Source organism: Myotis daubentonii, chromosome 18 (assembly GCF_963259705.1).
Source record: "Myotis daubentonii chromosome 18, mMyoDau2.1, whole genome shotgun sequence".
Taxonomy (NCBI): domain Eukaryota; kingdom Metazoa; phylum Chordata; class Mammalia; order Chiroptera; family Vespertilionidae; genus Myotis; species Myotis daubentonii.
The window spans coordinates 25,140,202-25,164,289 of record NC_081857.1 but is presented as its reverse complement, the minus strand read 5'-3'; the positions used below and the strand labels follow the sequence as shown (position 1 = coordinate 25,164,289).

The 24,088-nt window shown below is 38.4% G+C and overlaps 1 protein-coding gene across 9 annotated transcripts in view; it reads left to right on the top strand.

Moving 5' to 3' along the window:
* The window catches only part of RABGAP1L (RAB GTPase activating protein 1 like), a 444,263-nt gene that overhangs the window by 122,846 nt on the left and 297,329 nt on the right, over positions 1–24,088 (top strand). The window contains exon 13 of one of the 9 annotated variants that reach the window (XM_059674306.1): positions 23,836–23,945. The exons of 4 other annotated variants lie outside the window; for them this stretch is intronic. In XM_059674306.1, the coding sequence (XP_059530289.1) occupies positions 23,836–23,862 (27 nt within the window). In that variant the 3' untranslated portion in view covers positions 23,863–23,945. Of the gene's footprint in view, positions 1–1,481; positions 1,536–10,044; positions 10,261–22,280; positions 22,481–23,835; positions 23,946–24,088 lie in introns of those variants that run through there. 4 more of the 9 variants (XM_059674304.1, XM_059674303.1, XM_059674302.1 and 1 more) reach the window with 4 other exon arrangements.

The following is a 24,088-nucleotide window of genomic DNA, read 5'->3' as shown; positions in this document are numbered from 1 at the left end:
CTTGAACATACTATATATTAATAGAGATTGTTGATTTAGAAAACATTAGGTTGAATGTTATTAATTTGTGGGAATGCTTTTTAAATGACACTCATCATTCAAGACATGTTTAGTATTATTCTGAGTGCTCAAGAGGATTTATTAACTAACTTGTTATTTTCATTTCTAATATGCCTTTCATCTCTCTCATAAAGCTACTTAGTTTTGTCTGAGTATCCAATATGGATTCAGGTTTTGTTGTGCCTGACAAATACTTACATTTTGAGTTGGGGGAGCTACTTAAGGGAAATAATTTTTTGGGGGGCATATTTTACAAAAACATATAATGATGTGAACATATTTCTAGGGAACCTTCCAGGACAAAATGAAGCTTTAGCTAAGCTTCATCTTCTGTCAGTATCATACATTGAGAAAATACTTTGCACTTTTTTCTTGTTGATACAGTCCAGTATAGTGGGAAAGAGCATGGTTATATGCTGCAACTGGGATTCAAACGTGGGCTTTCTCCGTCTTCTTTGCTATGGTTAGGTTCCAAGGGTGCATCTTTTTCCAAGGTGACAACAGTGGCTTTTGAAATGCTTTTTCTACATCCATTTTCTCACACACCCCGCTTTCCACTTTCCTATAGCCTGTTCACATTATAGCCAGAGAACTCTATTTATTTTTATTTTTAACTTTATTTTTATTGTTGATGCAATTACAGATGTCCCCATCCCCCACCCCTTTGCCCACCCCCACCCAGGCCCCGCCCCCCATTCCCTCTGGCCATCATCACACTGTTGTTGCCTGTGTCTATGGATTATGCATATATGTTCTTTGACTAATCTGTTCACTTCTTTCATCCACTTCTCCCAACCCACTTTTCTTCTGACAGCTGTCAGTCTGTTCCATGTATCCATGCCTGTTTCTCTTTTGTTCATCAGTTTATTTTGTTCATTAGATTCCACATGTAAATAGGAATATGATATTTGTCTTTCTCTGACTGGCTTATTTCACTTAGCATAATACTCTCCAGGTCTATACATGCTGTTGCAAAAGATAAGATTTCCTTCTTTTTTATAACTGCACAGTACTCCATTGTGTAAATATACCACAGCTTTTTTTTAACCTATTCATCTACTGATGGGCACTTGGGCTTTTTCCAGATCTTGGCTATTGTAAATAACACTGCTATGAATATTGGGGTGCATATATTCTTTTGAATTGGTTAAAACCCTCCTGGTGATGCATTTAGGGCAAAGAATCAAATCTAGGTATTTATAACTATTTTCACTGGTCTTCATTCTTTCCTAAAGTTCCAAATTTTTCTCTGCTTTCATTTCCCTTGCACCTGAAACAATTCCTTTGGCATTACTTCGGTACAGGCCTGTTGGTAACAACATAATTTTCTTTTCTTTGAAAATGTCTTTTTTGTACCTTTATTTTTGAAGGGCATTTTCTCTGGATATACACAATTATGTTGACAGTTTTCTTTTTTTCAGCATTTTGAAGATGATGGTCCATTGCCTTGGTATCCATAATTCCTGATGAAAATAAATGATCACTCCAGAGTTGAGTTCATGGACATGTGATCTGTACAGTTGCATAAGGCCCCACACTTAGAAGGGCTCTCTGCTTGGTTAAATTTTCTGCTGTTACTGCCTTGAAACTCTTCCTAGTTTTGAATAATGGGTCTATATTTTCATTTGTCACTGACACCCACAAATTACATAGCTAGCTGGTCCTGTATCATTTGAATCATTATTCCCTCCTGCATGAGCCCTGACCAGGGCCCAGGCCAGGAAGGAGCCTGCAAACAAGGTATGTGACCTTGACCGGAATTGAACCCCAGACCATTTGGTCTGCAGGCTGACGCTCTATCCATTGAGCCATACCAGCTAGAGCTACTTTTTCTTTTTCAGTCTCTATTATAAGTCCATATAGTAAAATTTTATAAAATCTTCCCCTGAGGATTTTTTTAGAGAGAAGATGAGTGTGAGACAGAGAAAGAGAGAGAGAGAAAGAGAGAAAGAGAGAGAGAGAGAGAGAGAGAGAGAGAGAGAGAGAGAGAGAGAGAGAGAACATCGATTTGCTATCTCCCATACATACCCTGACTAGGGATAGAACATGCAAACTTTTGGTGTACAGGATGACACTTCAACTAACTGAGCCACCCAGCCATGGCCATCCAGTAAATTTTTTTTTAAAACATATTTTTTTATTGACTTCAGAGAGGAAGGCAGAAGGAGAGAGAGATAGAAACATCAATGATGAGAGAGAATCATTGATCGGCTGCCTCCTGCACACCCCCCACTGGGGAATGAGCCCACAACCCAGGCATGTGCCCTTGCCCGGAATAGAACCCGGGACCCTCCAGTCTGCAGGCTGGAGCTCTATCCACTGAGCCAAGCCGGCCAGGGCTCCAGTAAATTTTTATTGTATGTTTGTATTCTACAGTTTTAATTTGTATCTATTTTATATTGCCAGTTTCTCTCCTGAAATTTTTTCTCCTTTTATTTACTACAAGTGTAATTTTCTTAGCATTAATGAGCATAGTTATAATAGCTGCTTAAATATTCTTGTTTGATAACTTCAACATTTAGATCATTTTAAGGTTGACTTCTGTTGATAGTTTTTTCCTTTGCAAATGGATTACAGATTCCTGTACTTTTTTGTCAAATAATTTTGGAATTATATCTTGGAAATTATGAATGTTATAAGAGTGTTGATTTTTTGTTTTAGCACTGGTTAACTTGATTTTGCTCAAACTATAAAGTCTGTCTTGCCTATGAGTGGTTAGCAACTTAAAAAAAAAGTTTTAAGAAGAGAAAATAAAATTCATTATAAGAATGGTCATTTATATTTTATAGCTGTCTTAGTTCATTTGGGCTACTATAACAAAATAACATAATTTGGGTGGCATTTAAACATCAGCCATTTACTTCTCTCAGTTCTGGAGGCTAGGAAATTCAAGATCATTTTAATGGCATTATTATTATTTAAAAAATAAATGTAGCCTACAATTGGAATGCAGGTTTTTGTGAAATTAAAATAAACCAACAATAGGATTATCATTTAGCATTTGGAACAGAACGGTTAAATTGTCTTTGTTGCTAAGGGGAAGCAAATACTAGAGAACTTTCTACTATTTTTTCCTCCTGTTTCACTTGGTAAGGAAGAGTGTTATAAACTGAGTGTTATTTGAGATCTGTAGGTCATCAGCCACAGCATTGGGAATCTTTTTGTCATGCTGATTTTTTTACATTGGAAATTGTTATGGCATTTGCTATAGATAGAATTTGACCTGTCTAACCAACAGACACTGTAATATGTTATTCTTTATTAGTAGATTTTTGTAACTCCTATATCTACAACTTTGTGTCCCAGCTCAAATTTATAATATTGTTAATAGGTGTCCTTGTGAACATAAAAATTTCAGGTCTCTCAAGAATTTCAAAAAAAAGCATCTAGAGTTGCTATAGCACACTTCATGTGGTAAGCACCTCGTGTAATAAATGAGGCATGTTAGGCATTTGGGACTGGAAGAAGTCAAATGACTTTCTCCCTGTCATCCAGTGAATAAGTTAATTAGACTTTCTGTACTGGTTTCCAGTAGTATTTGCCTGAGACATGAAGAGTATTTGCAACAGTTGTATTCAGAATTCTTCACAAACTTGGATTCTTATGAAAATCCCTTCAAGTATAAGGAAGAAATTAGACATAACCTAATATTTTTAATTCTAATGGATTAAAAAAAACTGAATAAGTAAAACAGAAGAAGACAAAACAAAGCAAAAAACACGCTAGTCTGATTATCCTGCTCATTGTCTTTTATTAATGGTGGGATTTATACCAGTGTTTTTGAGAAATGCAGTACATCCTCATGTTACCTAGTTTTCTCTTGATTCCGTTTATGTTGGTTAAATCCACTTTATGCAAAGTTAAAGTTTACAAATATAAAGACATTCCAGGGACGTTGGGTACATTGTCTGAAATTTTCCAAAATGTTTTAAACATCCATTTTGTGCACAGACAAAAACTTTAATTATAATAGTGCTATAAATCCACTTTATTAAGAAACTCAAAGGGTTAGAGTTATATTTATAATTGTTTCATCCTATATAATAAAGAGTTAATGTGCTAATTAGACCAGACAGCAGAACAACCTTCTGGAACAACCTTCCACAACAACCTTCCAGAATGACCAGTGGGCAGGGCTGTGGGGCCGCAAGGCAGCCAGGGCTGTGAGGGTTGAGCCCCTTACACAAATTTTGTGCATCAGGCCTCTAGTGTACTTATAAGGAAGGAACTTTATTGGTGGAATAGCGTTTATTATTGTAACTGTTATTGTTTGAGTGGCATGGATTTACTGTGTTACAATCAATTAACCATTATTCTCATGAAATTCTATAAGAAATACTTCATATTTAATACCTTTACTCATGAATAACACCAAGAATTTCATTTCCCTTTGGGGCATACAGCTGTTTCCAGCCTACTCAGTGCCATGTCAGGGCATAAAATCATCTTGACAGAAAGCTCTAAATTATAAATAGTCCCATAATGACATTCAGCTTGGGCGGTACATTTTATAAAAGGAGTTATTAGGGCAAATGTCATTCTAACCCATTACTATAAGGAAAATTCCTCACATTTCTGCAGCTCTTTTGGACCCCCTATAATATTTACATATGTAAGTATTTAAAAGGCTATGGTTATCAGATTTACAAGTATAAAGACATACTAGGGATGTTGGATAAGTGTTTTCTCAAATTTTCGGAAACTTTTTTTTACCTAAAACTTTTCTATCACAAATACATCTTAATGCATGCCTTCTTTCTATGATGACTGCTGAAAGACTGGAATATTAACACTCCACGGTTTGATGTTATTCAAAAGGCATAACTCTGGTAATACTTCATATATTATAAAAGAAACAAAAGAATCTGAAGTTGATTTATTTCATTGGTATCCTATAAGTAACTTCATAATATTGGGTATTGAATAAAATTTTGTGAGACTTTTTTCCTAGCATAGAAGCTGATTATGGATTACTTGGTGTTAGTGTTCTGATTTTTAAATACCCAATTAATTCTGGCATCCTCTTGGCACATTTAAGTCCTACAAGAATCTGCTTTGAACCCAAAGAATACTTTTCTTTGAACAAAATTATCTTTTTTCCAAAAAGCTTCAATTTTTTAAATTTATTTCTGTAAATTATCTTTTTGTTTTTATACTGCTTACATAACAGGTTATTTCAGCACCTGAAAGTTGGGATGGGTAAGAGAGTGAATGGGAAAAGCAGAGGAAGGTAACATTTGTAATGAGTCCATGTTGCAGACCTATACTTTTCAAGCTTTGGCCTGTGTTATGGTCATCACTGAAAACATCTAGAACATTGCTGGTTGGAGATGCCAATGTTAGGGTAACAGGAACATTTAGTCTCAGGATATGTGTATATATACGTGTGTATGTGTATGTGAACATTCAAAGTCATAGCCCCCAGCTCAGGAGTTTGTAAACATTGTCACATGGTGCTGTTTAATGAGCCCAAAAGTACCAAATGATTGCTGATCCCTACTTCACTCTTCTAATTCAGTTTTTAATCACATTTTCTTCTTTGACCCCTAATCATTCTTAATAGAGACATTTTCTTAGTTGGCTTTTGCCAGTTTAGCAACGTTTTGTCCCTCTTTTAGGCATATCTTGAAAACAGTATAATTGGTTTATTCTTTCCTTTCTCAATTTCTGTCTCTTAAAAGTGATTTCTGTCAAAGGTTCTGTGTTCTGAGTTGTTCCCTATGCTCCCTAATCACTTTAGCCACTTAGCTTTGAAACTGCCTGGTGAGAAACAAAGTTGTCCTGCAGATGTAGGTCAGTCGCTTGATTTCTCATTTTCCTCATCCCCCCTGTAACATGACCCAAAGATGATGAGAAAGTATAATATTTTTAGCTTTCTTTTAAAATCTTTCTATTCTGAGTTTAAGCCACTCCAATTTCTGATGTTTTAAGAGAATCCTGCTGTTTATTCCAGATTAGATTCCAGCTTTATAAAATAATCTTTTGTGTTGACATTCAGCAGGGGAGGAACACAAATCAGTCAACTTGATTTATTTAGCAAATATTATGGCCTTCTGTTATTTGCCAGGCACTGTGCTTGCCATTGAGGATAACAGTAATGAGAGACATTTTCAGAGGACCTCATAAATTAGTGAAGAAGATGGTTAATATACTCAAACCTCTGTTGGTTGGTGAATTAAATTGCTAAGTAAATTATTTTAGGCCCCTGCAACAGATGCCTAATGATCTTGTGGTTAGTACATCCCTGGTCTGAGGGTTAGAGGATTTTCTTTTCATTCTTTTCTGTTGACATGTCCCTCTTCCATCATATTTGTAGTATGATGCTGCAAAGTCAGTAATGTCTGTTTATAAAGTATTATGAGATCTTTGGGCAAAAGTGTTGGGTCAACAATAATATTATCCTTTCAACAAACATGAACTGAACATGTATGATTGGAGCATTGCATGTTAGGCTCCAGGAGAGATAGAAAGGTAAATGAGAAGAGTGTCTAGGTCTAGGAGCAGGCAATACAGTGTTGTCCAGTCTGAGCTTCTCAAGTTGTCTTGACTAGCTCACAGAAATAAACCACTGCTAGCTTAAAAACAGCCAGTGTTTTTTTGGGAAAAATACTGAAAAAGGAGATGGATAAAGTACAAATAAAGCAGAAGGGTATGGAGAGATATACGTAGGGGTCTGTCTATTCCCAGTCAATTCTCTTCAGTTCATAAATATTGGAGAAATGCGCTATGTTCACACCATTTGCTACATTTGTCACTCGAATCTTGGTCATTAGATATTAGAAAGGAACAAATGAAAGTATGAAAGTGAAGACTTACCTTGATTTTCTAATGTAAAGCACATAAATCTAAAATTTTAATTGTTTAATCTGGCCACCTCTGGCAAAATAATCAATTTATGTTATTCTCTGGTTTAAAGTCTTTAAAGACATTACCACTGCTTATAGGACCTTTGTGAATTCTCTCTTGCTGGTCTCATAATATCCCACATTGCACTTTATATTCCAGTGATGCTGACCTACTTGAGTTCATTCTCTACTAGACTGTGACCTCTATGAGAAGAGGTTCCAGAACATCTCTGAACACCTAGCTTGTAATAATCCTTCAGCAAAAAATATTAACTCTAATTGGAGGAATTTGGTCAAAGCACATTGACAGCGAGATCTTTTCCATCTTCAGTGTATTTTATTTTGATCAGAGCAGTGAAATTAGAGGTAAGGAGCAAGTTAGAAGACCAGAAAAATTCAGATTTTGTACAAACTCTGAATAGTTGAGTTCAATTAAGTGTGCATTTGTTGAGTAATGAACATGCCCTGCTACTCATGGAGTTCAGTATCTTGTGTGGTTATCAAAGCCCCATTATTGACTGTGTATAAAATGATGGAGGGATACAAGGAATATAAAAAATAGTTGAACTGTTCTGCTGAAGTTTTTGTTGTTTTGTTTTTAAATTTGGATTCTAGAGACAACTGGTTAAGACAAGAGCATGAGTATTTCAAGTTTCATTTTGAGAACTGAGTCATAGATGTTGCATTTCAAGCCAAGTAAAGGTTTGATTACTTTACACTTCATGGCTTTTTAAAATTCCAGTTGCTATAACAACTTTGATATTTCTTTATTATTTTTAGTACTTCCGTTGCCATAACAATAAGATACCTTAGCCCTAACCGGTTTGGCTCAGTGGATAGAGCGTCGGCCTGGGGACTGAAAGGTCCCAGGTTCGATTCCGGTCAAGGGCATATACCTTGGTTGTGGGCACATCTCCAGTAGGGGGTGTGCAGGAGGCAGCTGGTCGATGTTTCTCTCTCATCGATGTTTCTAACTCTCTATCCCTCTCCCTTCCTCTCTGTAAAAATAAATAAAATATATTAAAAAAAAAGATACCTTAAAAAATAGCAATTTTTTATAAGGAAAAACCTCTTTCAATTAAAAGTGAATTTGAATAAACATTTATTTCCTATAATGTGAACCATTATTTAAAATGTAATTGTGCTATTATGTATTCATATTTTTAACAGACTTTTGCAGGAGATGTTGTAAAGTTAAACTTTTTCCTCTCTGTTTTTCCTCTATGTGAAAGTTAAAGATAGTGGCTGTATTGAACTCTTTCTGTGAGATAATATTTGATGGGATTTCATTGATATAAAAACCTTCAACAGTTTAATTTCTAAATTTGTTATTTCTTAGAGTAAGAGAACATGACTAATGAATAGCTCTTCCATAAAAGATACAAAAAACTTGGAATTTCCTTTTTCCTATGTGTCTTTAAGTGTACTTATCATATCTATTGCCATGCTGAAATAGTCACCACCTCTCTGATCTGGAAATATCTGACAGCTCAAGCCTGGGCTAGGGCACTTTAGGAAACAGAGCAGTTCTACTATTTACTTTTTGAGACAAAATCCTCATAAGTGTAGTTCTGATATTTAATCCTCCAGAAAATTAAAGATAGCAAATAAGAAGAGGAAGGAGGGGCACTACGTATTTGCTATGTAAATAGAGTCAGAAAATATAGGAAGCCATATATTCTTTTCTAGATGCCCAGTTAGTTGTGGAAATTAAACAGGTCTCTCTCCATACATATACTGGTATCTTCCTGCTATACATGTATACTGAATCCAGCAGCTACAGAGGCATGAGTATATCATCTGATAGTGTTCTAATTGATGTTAACAGTAATGACCCCAGCCTGCCAAGCTAACATTAAAGTATATTCAGAATTATTAGTTTAAGAGAGCAGAGGAGTGGATGATACTTCTTACAAAGATTTAAATGTAAAATTTGATAGAGCAAAACAAAATTTTTAAAATGTAAAAAGAGAAATCCTCAATTATTTGGGAATCACAAGATCTGTGTAACTGAGGTTTTCATGGACTAAGGTTTGGTAATCCCCCCCCCCCCCGCCGTCCCCCCCCCACCAGTGCATGAATTTCATGCACTGGGCCTCTAGTACAAGATAAACTCTGATTCACATACTCACAACTATAAACTCACTTTTGCCAACACCTATATATGATTTCCTGGCAGTGCCTTAAAATTCACTCAGGTAATTTAAGACTCTAATTTAGTGATTTTACACAAAAATGGAGCACTTGAAATATGCAAGTGCAATAATAGTTTTATCAATAACTTACATGTAGCTGAAATACACAGATGTTAAATGTTACATTTAGATGAGTTTTGACATGTATGCATGAATGTAGCACACAGCAATTAAAATACAAAATGTTTTCATCTTCCCTGAAAGTTTCCTTATACCTCTTGCCAGTCAACATACATACACACACACACACACACACACACACACACACACACTCACCCTGAGGCAACTATGTTCTGATTTCTTTCCTCAAAAACTAGTTTGCCTTTCTCTTGAATTTTTTGGAATAGTCTGAGAAGGATAGATTTTAGTTCTTCTTTGAATGTTTGGTAAAACTCTCCTGTGAAGCCATCTGGCCCCGGGCTTTTGCTTGCTGGAAGCTTTTTGATGACTGCTTCAATATTGTCCTTAGTTATCGGCTTGAGATTTCTTGATTCTTCTTGATTGAGTTTTGGAAGGTCGTATTTTTTTTAGGACTATGTCCATTTCCTCTAGGTTGTTTAGTTTGTTGGAGTAGATTTGTTCATAATATTTTTTTATAGTCTTTTGGATTTCTGTGGGGTCTGTTGTTATTTTGCCTTTTTCATTTCTGATTTTGTTTATTTGGGTCCTCTCTCTTTGCTTCTTGGTGAACCTGGCTAGAGGTTCATCAATCTTGTTTATCATTTCAAAGAACCAACTCTTGATTTCATTGATCTTTTGTATTTTTTTTAGTCTCTATGTCATTTATTTCTGCTCTGATCTTTATTATCTCCTTCCTTCTGCCCACGCTGGGCTTTTCTTGTTGCTCTCTTTCTAATTCTTTAAGTTATAAAGTTAGATAATTTATTACCAGTTTTTCTTGTTTTTTGAGGTAGGCCTGTAATGCTATGAACTTCCCCTCTCAGGACTGGACCCCGAATAGCTGCAGCAATCTTGAGAAAGAAGAACAAAGTTGGAAGGATCACAATATCAGGTATCAGGCTATACTACAAAGCCACTGTTCTCAAAACTGGTTGGTACTGGCACAAGAACACACATATAGATCAATGGAACAGAACAGAGAACCCAGAGATCAACCCAAGCCATTATGCTCAATTAATATTTGACAAAGGAGGCAAGAGCATACAATGGAGTCAAGACAGTCTTCAATAAATGGTGTTGGGAAAATTGGACAGATACATGTGAAAAAATGAAACTAGACCATCAACTTACACCATACACAAAAATAAACTCAAAATGGATAAAGGACATTAACATAAGATGGGAAACCATAAAAATCTTAGAGGAATCCTTGGGCAGCAAAATCTCAGACATAAGCTGAAGCAATATCTTCACCGATACAGCCCTTAGGGCAATGATGGCGAACCTATGACACGCATGTCAGAGGTGACACGCGAACTCATTGTTTTGGTTGATTTTTCTTTGTTAAATGGCATTTAAATATACAAAATAAATATCAAAAATATAAATCTTTGTTTTACTATGGTTGCAAATATGGAAAAATTTCTATATGTGACACGGCACCAGAGTTAAGTTAGGGTTTTTCAAAATGCTGACACGCCGAGCTCAAAAGGTTCGCCATCACTGCCTTAGGGCAATGAAAACTAAGGAGAAAATAAACAAATGGGACTACATCAAAATAAAAAGCTTCTGCACAGCAAAAGAAACCATCAACAAAACAACAAGAAAGCCCACTGTAGGGGAGAATGTATTTGCCAATGTTATCTCTGATAAGGGTTTGATCTCCAACATTTACAGGAAACTCATACAACTTAATGAAAGGAAGATAAACAATCCAATAAAAAAATGGGCAAAGGACCTAAATAGACACTTTCAAAAGAGGACATTCAGAAAGCCAAGAGACATATGAAAACATGCTCAAAGTCTCTAATCATCAGAGAAATGCAAATCAAAACAACAATGAGGTACCATCTCACACCTGTCAGAATGGCTATCATCAATAAATCAACAAACAACAAGTGCTGGAGAGGATGCGGAGGAAAAGGAACCCTCCTTCACTGCTGGTGGGAATGCAGACTGGTGCAGCCATTGTGGAGAACAGTATGGCGTTTCCTCAAAAAACTAAAAATGGAACTCCCATTTGACTGAGTAATCCCACTTCTAGGACTATATCCCAAGAAAACAGAAACACCAATCAGAAAGGATATATGCACCCCTATGTTCATAGCAGCACAATTTACAATAGCTAAGATTTGGAAACAGCCCAAGTGCCCAGCAGCAGATGATTGGATTAGAAAACTGTGGTACATCTACACAATGGAATACTATTTTGCTGTAAAAAAGAAGGAATTCTTACCATTTGCAGCAGCATGGATGGAACTGGAAAGCATTATGCTAAGCAAAATAAGCCAGTCGGAGAAAGATAAATATCACATGGTCTCACTCTTTTGTGGAATATAATGAACAATATAAACTGATGGGAAAAAAATATAGAACCAGAGTCATAGAAGCATCAAACAGACTGTCAAACCTATGAGGGAAGGCAGGGGTGGGGGGTGGTGAGGGGGTAAAAGATCAACCAAAGGACTTGTATGCATGCATCTGAGCATAATCAATGGACACAGACCTGGGTGGGGTGGGGGGTGGGGTGAGGGCATGTGCTGGGGAGTGGGGGTGGCCAGGGAGTGGTCAATGGGGGTAAAAGGAGACTTAGGTAATACTTTAAACAATAGAGAATTCAAATTAAAAAGAAAAAACAGAACTAGTTTGCCTGTTCCAGAACTTCATTGTATGTGCCTATCAGTTTGTTTATCCATTCCCTTATTGATGGATGGATGGTTGTTTTCAGTTTTTGGCTATTAAAAATAAAGCTGCTGTGTACATTTTTATACAATTTTTTTAATGGATATGTGTTTTTGTTTCTAGTGGGTAGATTTGATGGGTTAGGGCAGATTTGCTTAATGTTATCAGAAACTCCCAAACTGCTTTAAAGTTGGGCCATTTTACATGATGACTTTCACTTATTCTGCATCCTTACCAACATTTAGTATTTGTCAATGTTTTAATATTAGCCATTCTGGTGGGTGTATAATGGTATCTTATTGTGATTGTAGTTTCCTGTTTTTTTCGATGCCTGTTGATACTCAGCACTTTTTTTATATTCTTAATGGTCATATGTATACCTTACTTTGTGAAATGTCTATGCCAGTTTTTCTCATGTTTAAATTGGGTTATTTGTATTTCTATTAACAAATTATAGGGGTCAATTGTATAACTTGGACCACAAGTCCTTTGTTAGATATGTGTTTTGCTAACATTTTCTCCCAGTCTTTTGACTTGCTCATTGATTTTTTTAATATCATTAGAAAATCAGAATTTTGATGTTAAGTGTAAGTTATTAAATTTTTTTATAGTTATTGTTTTTAATATTCTAATATATCTTTGTTTATTCTCATATTATGCAGGTGTTCTCCTTCTAGAATGTTTTCCCAGAAGCTATATATTTATAGTTTTAATTTTTATGTATAGATCTATGATCATCTCCAGTGTTTTTTGTGTATGGTATGAGGAAAAAGTCTAAGTTCATTTTCCTCCAGATACCCAATTTTTCTACTGCAATTTACTGAAAAGATTTTCTTTTCCTCTGACTTGTTTTAGATTTTTTTGAAATTTGGTTGGTAAGTAAGTGTGGGTTTATTTTTGGACTCTATTCTCTTCTGTGATCTGTTTATCCTTATGCCAGCCTTCATTACCTTGGCTTTAGAGTAAGTTTTGAAATAAGTTTGCCAGTCTTCCAACCTTTTTATTCTTTCCCCATATTGTTTTAGCTATCCTAGGTTCTTTGTATTTATATATAAATTTTAGAAACAACTTGTTAGTGCTATAAAATATCTGCTTGTATTTTAATTGGAATAGCAAATAAATCTATAGATCAATTTGAGAACAACTGGCATTATTAACAATATTGAGTCTTCTAATCCATAAGATGCTATGTATTGCTACTTATTTTAATTTTTCTCAATGACATTTTGTAGTGTGCAAGGTAGAGGTCTTATACATCTTTTGCTAAATTTATCCATATTTTTCTGTTTTTTTTTTTGAGGCTATTGTAAATGGTTTATTGTTTTAAAATTTTATTTACAATTGTGTGTTACAAATGTAGTGATTTTTGTATTATTGACCTTGTATTTTGACAAAGTTATTATTTCTGATGGGTTTTGGGTAGTTTAAAAGTATTTCGTATATATACAATTACACCTTCCTTTTCTTGTATGGCTTACCTATTTCTTTTTTCTTGCCTGTTACACTGTCTGGGACCTCTGATACAGTGTGGACAGAGGTGGTGAGAGCAGACACCTTTGCCTGGTTTCCCATCTAAAGGAGAAAGCATTTAGTCTTTCACCTTTCAATATCATGTTAGCTGCAGGTTTTCCCATAGACTGTTTCTCATGGTTTTCCAGGTTGAGGAAGTTTTCTTTTGTAGTGTGATTAACTTAACCTTTGTTAAATATTTTCTAATTGTCAATAACTTGCATTACAGTGAAATGAAATTAACAATATAAACTTTTTTTTTGCCTTTGAGAGGCCACTTAATCAGTGGATTGTAATATGTGCTGCTTCAGAGTCTTTATTTTTTTAGCACTGAAACCACCTTGCCTTGATATTGTTTTTTTAAAAATATATTTTTATTGATTTCAGAGAGGAAGGGAAAGGAAGAGAGAAATAGAAACATTAATGATGAGATGGAATCATTGCTCGGCTGTCTCCTGCACAGCCCCCACTGGGGACCGAGCCCACAACCCGGGCATATCCCTTGACCGGAATCAAACCCAGGACCTTTGAGGCTGCAGGCTGAGGCTCTATCCACTGAGCCAAACTGGCCAGGGCGCCTTGATATTGTTAATACTACATTTGATAGTACTACATTTAAAATACATTGGCACTGCATTTTGCAGCATTTGTCATTTTAAAAATAAGTAAATAATCATCATCTCTTGCTAGATATGATTTTTTTCAAAGCACTAGTTAAATATTCATATAGAATCGGGTTTAGGTAGTAGTATTGATGAATGTTACCCTTAATTTAAATATATTAGAAGACTAATCATTTCCCCCCTGCAATTTGGTCATAAATTTTATAGCTTTCATGTGAAGCTTATGTCAACAAGGGATTGCAAGGAACTATGTGTAGTCTGAATTTCACAGAAACTGGTTATTAGTGTTTTTCTGTCATCTTATAGACTCTTTAAGCTTTTTTATATGATTTATATTAAAATGATATTGAATATTTATTTGTTCAACTCCTATTCTATACCCAACTCTGTAGTGTAGACACTTGAGATATAATGAGGAACAAAATGTTGCTTCTACCATGGGGCTGGCAATCTAGTCAGGAAGACTCCCCTGGATGAAAGAGATCATTATAGCTATGGTAAGTGTGGAATCTGGTGTAGTCTGGGAATTCATGGAAGATTTCTCTGAGGAGATAGTATTTGAACTGAAAGCAAAGAGTACATCAGAATTAACTAAGAGAAGTGTGATGGCATAGTAAGCAGCAGGTACAGATAACCTAGGCAGCAGGGAACATAGCACATATATGTGGGACTGGGGGAGGGTGGAGTGATGGGGGAAACAGAGCCAGTTTAGCTAATCCTAAACAATATAGAAGAGAGAAGTAAGATTGGCTAGATATATGGAGGCTGGATTTTATAGGGCCTGTTAGGTCTTTATCTCTAAGGGCAGTGTCAAACCACTGAAGTAATTTAAACAGAAGAGTGGTACAATCTGGTTTGCATTTTGGAAAGAATATTCTTTCTGTTTTGTGCATAATGGATTGAAAAGAGGCTACATAAAATTCAGGAAGCCGCTACAGTAGTCCACACACAAGATGATGCTAACTTGCTTAGTGTAGTGACAGTGATGATGGAGAAAAGTTAACCAATGGGAGTAGTAGTAGAAGAAATAGTTAAAATCTGAATGTATGCATCATTGGTACATTTAATAAATATATTTTAAAACCTTTTACTTTATTCTATATTTGTTTACTTTTTAATATATTATATTAGTTGTGTAGTTCTCCTTGATAGTCATTGCCTACTTCTATTTACCTTCTTGCTTTACTGTTGAGAGCCTATTGAGTAATTGCTTAGATGTTTAATAACAAAATATCCTATCTAATAAAAGAGAAACATGGTAATTGGCGTATGACCACTACCCTTCCCATTGGCTAATCAGGGCAATATGCAAATTAACTGCCAGCCAAGATGGCGGCCGGCAGCCAGGCAGCTTGAAACTAACATGAGGCTTGCTTGCTTCAGTGATGGAGGACTGCAACTTCCCCGCCTGCCGCTGCAGGCCTCTGAGCTGCAACTCTAAGCAACTATGTAACAAATATAGAAGCTAAACAAAACCCCAGAAACCTGCTTTAGTCCGCCGGGCTTCAGCCAGCAGGATCGCAACATTGTAAGCAAAGGCCACAAACCTACTTTCAGCAGGGGAGGCCTAAGAGCTGGAGCCAAGCCTCAAAGCTAAAGCTGGCCCAGAATAAAAAAAGAAAAAAGAAAAAAAGGAGCAGTTGGGAGCTTCAGTCACCCACCAGCCTGAAAACAGCCCTCAGCCCCTCACCCAGACTGGCCAGGCACCCCAGTGGGGACCCCCACCCTCAAGGGTGTGTGACCAGCTGCAAACAGCCATCATCCCCTCACCCAGGCTGTCCAGGCACCCCAGTGGGGACCCCCACCCTGAAGGGTGTGTGACTAGCTGCAAACAGCCATCATCCCCTCACCCAGGTTGGCCAGGCACCCCAGTGGGGACCCCCACCCTGATCCAGGACACCCTTCAGGTCAAACCAGCCGGCACCCACCCGTGCACCAGGCCTCTACCCTATATAGTAAAAGGGTAATATGCCTCCCAGCACTGGGATCAGCGGAGCTGTGAGGCCTCCCAGCACCAGGATAGGCGGAGCCGAGAGGCCTCCTGGCACTGGGGTCAGCGTGACAGGGGGCAGTGCCCAAACCTCCTGATCGCCCTGCGGCTCTGTGTGTGACAGGGGGCGGGGCCACAACCTCCCTATCCACCCTGCTCTGTTCGTGACAGGGGAAGGTGCCCCAACCCCCTGATCAGCCCTGCTCTGTGCCTGATAGGGGGGAGCTCCCCAACCCCCTGATCGCCCTGTGGCTCTGTGTGTGACGTTGCGGCGCCCCAACCCCTCTGATCGGCCCTGCTCTGTGTGTGACAGGGTGCGGCGCCCCAACCCCCCCACCCTCACGGGCCCTGCTCTGTGTGTGACGGGGTAGAGCCATAACCTCCCCATCGGCCCTGCCCTGAGTGTGAGAGTGGCGGCACCCCAAACCCTTGATCGGCCCTGCTCTGTGGGTGATGGAGGGCGGCGCCCCAACCCCCTGATGGGCCCTGCTCTGTGCGTGACAGGGGGCAGTGCCCCAACCCCCTGATTGCCCCTGCTCTGTGCGTGACAGGGTACAGAGCCCCAACCCCCCTGATGGGCCCTGCTCTGTGAGTGACAGGGGGCAGTGCCCCATCCCCCTGATTGGCCCTGCTCTGTGCATGACAGGGGGTGGTGCCGCAACCTCCCCATCGACCCTGCCTTGAGTGTGACAGGGGATGGTGCCCCAACCCCCCAATCGGCCCTACCCTGAGCGTGACTGAGGGTGGCATCACAACCTCCCGATCGCCCTGCTCTGTGCATGACAGGGGGCAGCACCCCAACTCCCCAATCGGCCCTGCTCTGAGCCCAACCAGGGGCTGCACCTAGGGATTGGGCCTGCCCTCTGCCACCCGGGAGCAGGCCTAAGTCAGCAGGTCGTTATCTCCCGAGGGGTCCCAGACTGCGAGAGGGCACAGGCCGGGCTGAGGGACCCTCCTACCCCGCGAGTGCACAAATTTTTGTGCACCGGGCCTCTAGTTGATACATAAAAGAATATATAAAACATCTTTAAGGTATAAATAAAAAACAAAATACCTGTGATGTATCATCTCATATAGTTATAGAGTTTTAGCTGTTAGAAGTAATTCTGGAGAAATCCCAGGCAGGCAGGCAGGTGAGCAATTAGGAGCCAGAGGTCTTCTTAGAGATTTTCTGACTAGCATCCATTAGTTGAAAGGAGAGGAAGGGTAATGACTGTATTAAGAGTGGCAATAATCAAACACCTAATGACCCTGCAAATGAAGAGAATTATGCCTAATGTAAAAACAAAGAATGCTTAATGTAATGAGCTATGTAGATATATGATAATAATACTCTTGTTATTAGAGCTTCACATTGTAAATTAGTCCCTATATAATGAGATCTGAGAAAAGGATGGGAAGGAAGAAAAGTGAGGGACTAGTAGAAACAGCCAGTCTCTAAAAAGGAGAAAATTCTCTTGTTAGAACTACTGAAACTTTGGTGGAAGTTGGTGGAAGGATAGAAGGAAGCTTAATGGGTCAAAGGCATTTGCTCCTTGAACTTTCCTTCTCATATACCTTTGAAAGCATGTACAGTTACGTGTTATTTACAGCATTCTTACATTCAGATCCCTGCCTGTGATTTTGGGGAAATAAATGTGCTTTAGTGGTCTACTATTTGAATTTCCATAAATAAGATTTTTTTTTTTGCCATGTACCTGATTTTAGAAAATTGTAATTCGAAACTGTCTTTAAAATGTGTAAAATCTATACTTGAAAAATCATTTGTTTAGATGCTTTTTATTTTTCAATGGTTTTGTAATAAAACATTATTTGACTTTTCTTTGTATGGAATGTGGGATCTTTCTACATTTATGAATATTTATCTAATGTAATTTTAATTTTTAATATTATTGTAAAATGTTAGTTAAATCCAATTTTGTATGATTTTAATACTTTTAGGCATTTCTAAAATCAAAATTCTGCCCTAACTGGTTTGGCTCAGTGGATAGAAAGTCAGCCTGTGGACTGAAGGGTCCTGGGTTCGATTCTGGTCAAGGGCACATGCCTGAGTTGTGGGCTTGATCCCCAGTGGGGGGCATGCAGGAGGCAGCCAATCGGTGATTCTCTCCAATCATTGATGTTTCTTTCTCTCCCCTCTCTGAAATCAATAAAAGTATTTTTTAAAAAGTCAAAATGCTTTCCTGTAAAATAGAACTTTTCTAGCCTTTTAAAAAATTGGCATAAGATTGAAATATAATATCCTATTAGTTTCAGGTATACATCATAGTGATATGATATATATTCCTATATAATAAAGAGGTAATATACAAATTAACCCTCACACCCTCACAAGATGGCAGCCTACGACCAGGCTGGCAGCGGGGTTAGTTAGGGATGACCAAACGACTGAACAAGCAGGCTGCATGGGGCGACCAGGCCGGCAGGGGAGGGGGGGAGTGAGAGGTGACCAGGCTGGCAGGGGTGGCAGTTTGGGGCAACCAGGCCAGCAGGGGGGTCAGTTGGTGGTTACCAGACTTGTGTGAAGGGCAGTTAGGGGTGACCAGGCCGGCAGGGGGGTGCAGTTTGGGGCAACCAGGCCAGCAAGGGAGGGCAGTTGGGGGCTATTAGGCTGACAGGGAGGTAGTGAGGGGCAACTAGGCCAGTGGGGGGGGCAGTTGGGAGTGACCAGGCCAGTGGGGGGCAGTTAGGTGTGACCAGGCCGGCAGAGGGGGGCAGTTGGGGGTGATCAGGCTGTCAGGGGGCAATTAGGGGCAATCAGGCTGGCATGCAGAGGCAGTGTGGGACGATCAGGCCAGCGGGGGAGGCAGTTAGGGGTGACCAGGCAGGCAGGCAGGTGAGTGATTAGGAGCCAGAGGTCTAGGATTGTGAGAGGGATGTCCCAGATTGGAGAGGATGCAGAGGGTGCAGGCTGGGCTGAGGGGACCCCCCTCCCCGAGCACAAATTTCATGCACGGGGCCTCTAGTGTGTGTGTGTGTGTGTGTGTGTATTATTAGAAATAATCCCCACGGTAAGACTACTTACCATCTATCATTATACAAAGTTATGACAATATTATTGACTCTATGCTGTACATTACATCTTTATGACTTATTTATCTTATAACTGGAAGTTTATACCTCATAATTCCCTCCCCTAGTTTTACCTGCCCCCCAAACCATCCCCTCTGGTAACCAACAGTTTGTTTCTTATACCTATGAATCTGTTTCTGTTTTGTTTATTTGTTTTTTTTTTAGATTCCACATATAATTGAAATCATATGATATTTATCTTTCTCTGTCTGACATATTTCACTTAGCATAATACCCTCTAAGTCTATTCATGTTGTTACCAATGGTAAGATTTCATTTTTTATGGCTGAATAGTATTCTATTATATATTCACTGAGTGGCCAGATTATTATGACCACTCCTCAGTACTTTGTTGGGCCACCTTTTGCCTTCAGTACTGCGGCGATTCTTCTTGGCATTGACTCCACAAGATGTTGAAAGGTGATGTGAGGAATCTGACACTATGCCTGATGAATAGCACTGTCCAGTTCTGTGAGAGTTGATGGTTGTGGAACCAGCTGCCTGATGGCTCTTTTAACTTTGTCCCACAAATGCTCAATTGGATTGAGATCTGGTGATTGCGGGAGCCACCTAAGCAAGGTAAAGTCTCCCTCATGTTCTTGAAATCACTTCTGCACAATACGAGCACTGTGGCATGGCGCATTGTCTTGTTGGAAGAAGCCATCTCCATTGGGATACACCATCAACATGATAGGATGAACTTGATCAGCAGTGATACTTAGGTATATTGTGCTATTCAAACGTTGTTCCACATGAATTAAAGGGCCCAAATCATGCCAGGAAAACATGCCCCAAACCATAACATTGCCCCCACTAGCTTGAAGGGTTGTACTCATGCATGTGGGTTGCATGCTTTCACGCTGTTTCTTCCAAATTCTCACACTGCCTTCTGCATGATGCAACTGGAAACGTGATTCATCGGACCACATGACTTTTTTTCCAATGCTCGACTGTCCAATCTTTGTGTTCCTGTGCAAATTGGAGACATTTTATCTTGGTAACTGCAGACAGCAAAGGTGTTCGAACAGGCCTTCGGCTTCCATATCCCATATGATGCAGTGTATGTCTAATTTGCCTACAAACGTCAGGTGGTCATAATAATCAGGCCACTCTGTGTGTGTGTGTGTGTTTGTATCCCACGTTCAAAGGCTGTTAAATCGTGTTGTTTACCCATATCTTCAGAAAAAAATCACTTCTGTTGTGGTAAACAACCTGCTTCCCTATTATAATGGTCTGGCCCTCTAGCAACTTCAGCGCGAAATTATAGTTAATTTGCCTACAAACGTCAGGTAGTCATAATAATCTGGCCACCCAGTGTATATATATATCACATATTATTATTCATTCATCTATCATGGGCACTTGGGTTGCTTCCATATGTTGGCTATTGTAAATAATGTGGCAGTGAAGATAGGGGTGCCTGTATCTCTTTGAATTTTTATTTTCTTCGGATGCACCCCTATGTTCACTGCAGCATTATTTACATTAGCCTTTTTATATTAAATTTAAATATTTACTTTCAAACCTCAACATGGTTCTCATTCTAAGATTGTTATTCTAACTTGTTTATAAATTTTTCTGGTAATGAAAAATGCACTTCCATTCTCTTTACCTAAACCCTTAAAAATTTTAGCAATAACAGGTCTTCCTGAAAGGCAGATCAACATAAAGGAAAGAATAGGGCCTCTGTTCTTTACAAATTGTTGTTTGAAATCCAAAAGAATTCTTCTTAGACATTTCCTGACTGGCAGCCATTGGTGGAAAGGAGAGAAAAAAAGGATGGGGATCATAAATACCATGTTAATAATGACAGTTTTGACCCATTTCAATCCTAGGTTCATGACTCTGTAATAGGCAAGTTATCATACCTTCTCTAGAACCCTTTCTCTTCTCTTGGGAAATGATAATGATGGTACCTACTTCATAGAAAGTTAGGTTTTTATAAGCACATAGCGTAGTGATTGGCACATAGAATGTACTCAACAAATGTTAGTTCTTTTCCATTTTCATCTTTTTATTTAAATCATTATCCAAGGTTCTCCCCCCCCCCCCCGACCCATTGATTTTTAGAGAGTGTGAAAGGGAGGGAAGAGGAGGAGGAGAGAGAGAAACATTGATGAGAGAGAGACACATCGACTGGTTGTCGCCTACACATGTCCCAAGGTTCATGCCCTTGCCTGGGAATTGAACCTGCAATCCTTCAGTCTGTGGCCCAATGCTCTAACCACTGAGAAGCCCTTCAGGTTCCATTTTCATCTTAATTTCCCTAACTTATTTCTGAAATATTGGTAAATTAGTTCTAAATCACTTTTAAGAAAAGTGCTGACCCCATAAGAATTATGCTTAAAATAGTGAATGTGTGTTGATAGTAACTCAAAGTAAATGAAAATGTTTTTAACCTTCATCAAATAAATGAGCTAAATTTTCTTTCTTTGAACATGGGTATGGGTAACTCAGGTACTGAATGACAAGTTCTTTGACTCGTTGAATCTTTTTCATGTTAGGGTGAAAAGTGGACTAAGCAAACATTCTGCTTATTTTTAATACCTACTCTTCTGAGGTCATATTTGACCTTAAATATTTTCCCAAATTGATTTTAGTATACAGGTGTTAGCTCCAAGGCTTTGTTTGTACAGTTAACTACATCAAATTCAGCAAGTTAGTGTGGGTGTGGCAGGGATTTGAGAGATTAGGTGATTTCTAACTTCTGTTAATCAAAATATAACATATTTTAGAGAATAAAAATAGTAACTATATCACTTGAGTTCATGAAGACTTAGCTGATTTTTAATAATTAATAAGTTTTTTCTGCCAATGAGCATTAAATTACTGCTGACTTTTTAGTGTCATAGTACCTTGTGGTAGTTTTTCTGCAGGGTTTAAAGGTGTATTCCAGTTTTGTTTTATTTTTCCTGTCCTGTCCAGAGGAAATAATCTTTACAAATGATACAGGGAGACTATTTCTAGAAGTCCATACATGCCATTAATATGTTATAAGGATCAGTCAGTCCCATTGTCTTCTTTTGTCAATCTTGATCGGAGCTTGCCGAGTAAGTCTATAAGCCTGCATGTGCCTGGCAACTGTTACCTAGTGACAGTTTCAGCTGCTGTAGCCATTGGCTGTGCTGTTGATTGGGGCAGGAGGACCGAGTCACCTTTCTGATGGTGAGTTCTTCTGCATCAGCTCAGGATGAGGAGGAGGAGCCGGGCTCCAGCTCAGGTGGAGGCAGTGATGCCGAGCGATTGTGAAGAATATCCTGACAGCATCCTGGAAGCTGCATCACAGTGAGTCGGACTTCTGAATCAAGCAGCTCATAACAGTAAATGTATGTGAGGAGCACTGCCTTATTCCTGTAACAAGAGAACTATTTTGTGACAAGTGAAGCTGGGAATGTGAAAGGAGGAATATCCTGTGGCTGTTTTAAAAGAAGAAGGACTTCCCTGCATGCACGAGAAAATAACTTTCAGAAGAGTGCCGCTGCATTGTTCCTGAGGAAGTCTGTGTTTTTAACCTATGGCATTTCTTCAAAAGGTGTGACAACAAAGGCTGACAAGCGACTCTCCGAAATGCCTATACTTTAAAAAAGACTTTTGACAATGTTAACCTTGTATCAGGACGACCTTGGAAGCCTGTTGGGTGGATTCATTCCTGCATTATTCCTTTCATTATTTCAGACTCTAGGATTTAAACTCATCTTGATGTGTTAGAGGTATTTTAAAACAAAATCATTTTACAACCTACCCAATGGCCCCTATGCTAATTGAGTACTTGCTCAAAATAGAATGCAGAAATAGAAGAGACATTTAAAAAAACATATGGCTGCTACATAACTGCAAAAAAATGCAAACAAGGTAAATTTCTACTTTCAGAAAATTTAGTTGAAGTTTCTTTATTGTGTTAATCATCTAATGAAAATAGAAAAGGCAGAGAAGTATAGATTATGCTGTCTACTAGAAAAACCTAAGTAGTAAATAATGGCAGCATTTCTAGTCAGATAAGCTCAGAGTAGATAGGAAAGTTTCCATTATTGTCTAAATTTCATGTAAATTCACAGATATATTTGAGACATAGGTGTGGTTGCAAGGTGAGCAATAACTTTGAGCTGTATATTTTATGGTCATGCTTCATTTTAAGGAAGGTGGCATATCAGACAATGAAAGTAAATGATGCTGAAATTAATAGCAAAATAATGTATTTTTCTTTTGAAAAGGAAGAAGTATAAATTACATTGTTGATGGTAGCACCAGTAACTGTAATATACTAAAACTGTTTTTTTTTTCTGAGCACTTAAAAAATGCATGCAGAATGAAAAGTTTGTCATATTTTGTCAGGTGTTAACCCATTACCTATTATCTTCCTACTGGAAATACATATTGTTTTGTTTTGTTTTTCGCATGAAAACTATATGGCAATCTGGAGTCTGTTACCTCTGTTCTACTCCTTTGTGCCCAAATACAGATGAGTCTTTTGGAATTAGCCTTTTCCAGAAAGGGGGTAGTGGTGGCAGTTCTTAGCTTCTTAAAGAAATGAGAGAGAAATGGATCATAAAGTCAACCCACCAGCATCAAACCCTCAACTGAGCCCCAAAACACTCTGTCACAATGAACTTTTTCTTAGCTTTCCAACCAAATCTGAGATCTTAATTATTTAAATTCTAAAATATGAATCCACTTCTTATGTTAGATGAAACAGGAAGCCTGAGACAATTTCAGACTTTTTCTTTTCTCATTCTTTCTAGTTGATCCTTAAGAAACAGCCTTTCTGAGGAGGACAAACAACTCACAGAAGCTTTTCTTTTGGCAATTGCTTTTTTTCTTTTTGCAGCTCTAATTTTTTATTGTGCAAGGTAATAAATCCATTTTCCCTAGAAGTGCCTTGTGTCTGCAAAAAGTTGTTTGAGACCACCAGAGGATGCTAATGGTGACCTTTCTCCACCTCCGCTATAGCTTATTCTCCTCCCTCTCCCCTTAAAACTGAGGTGTGTCACTGCT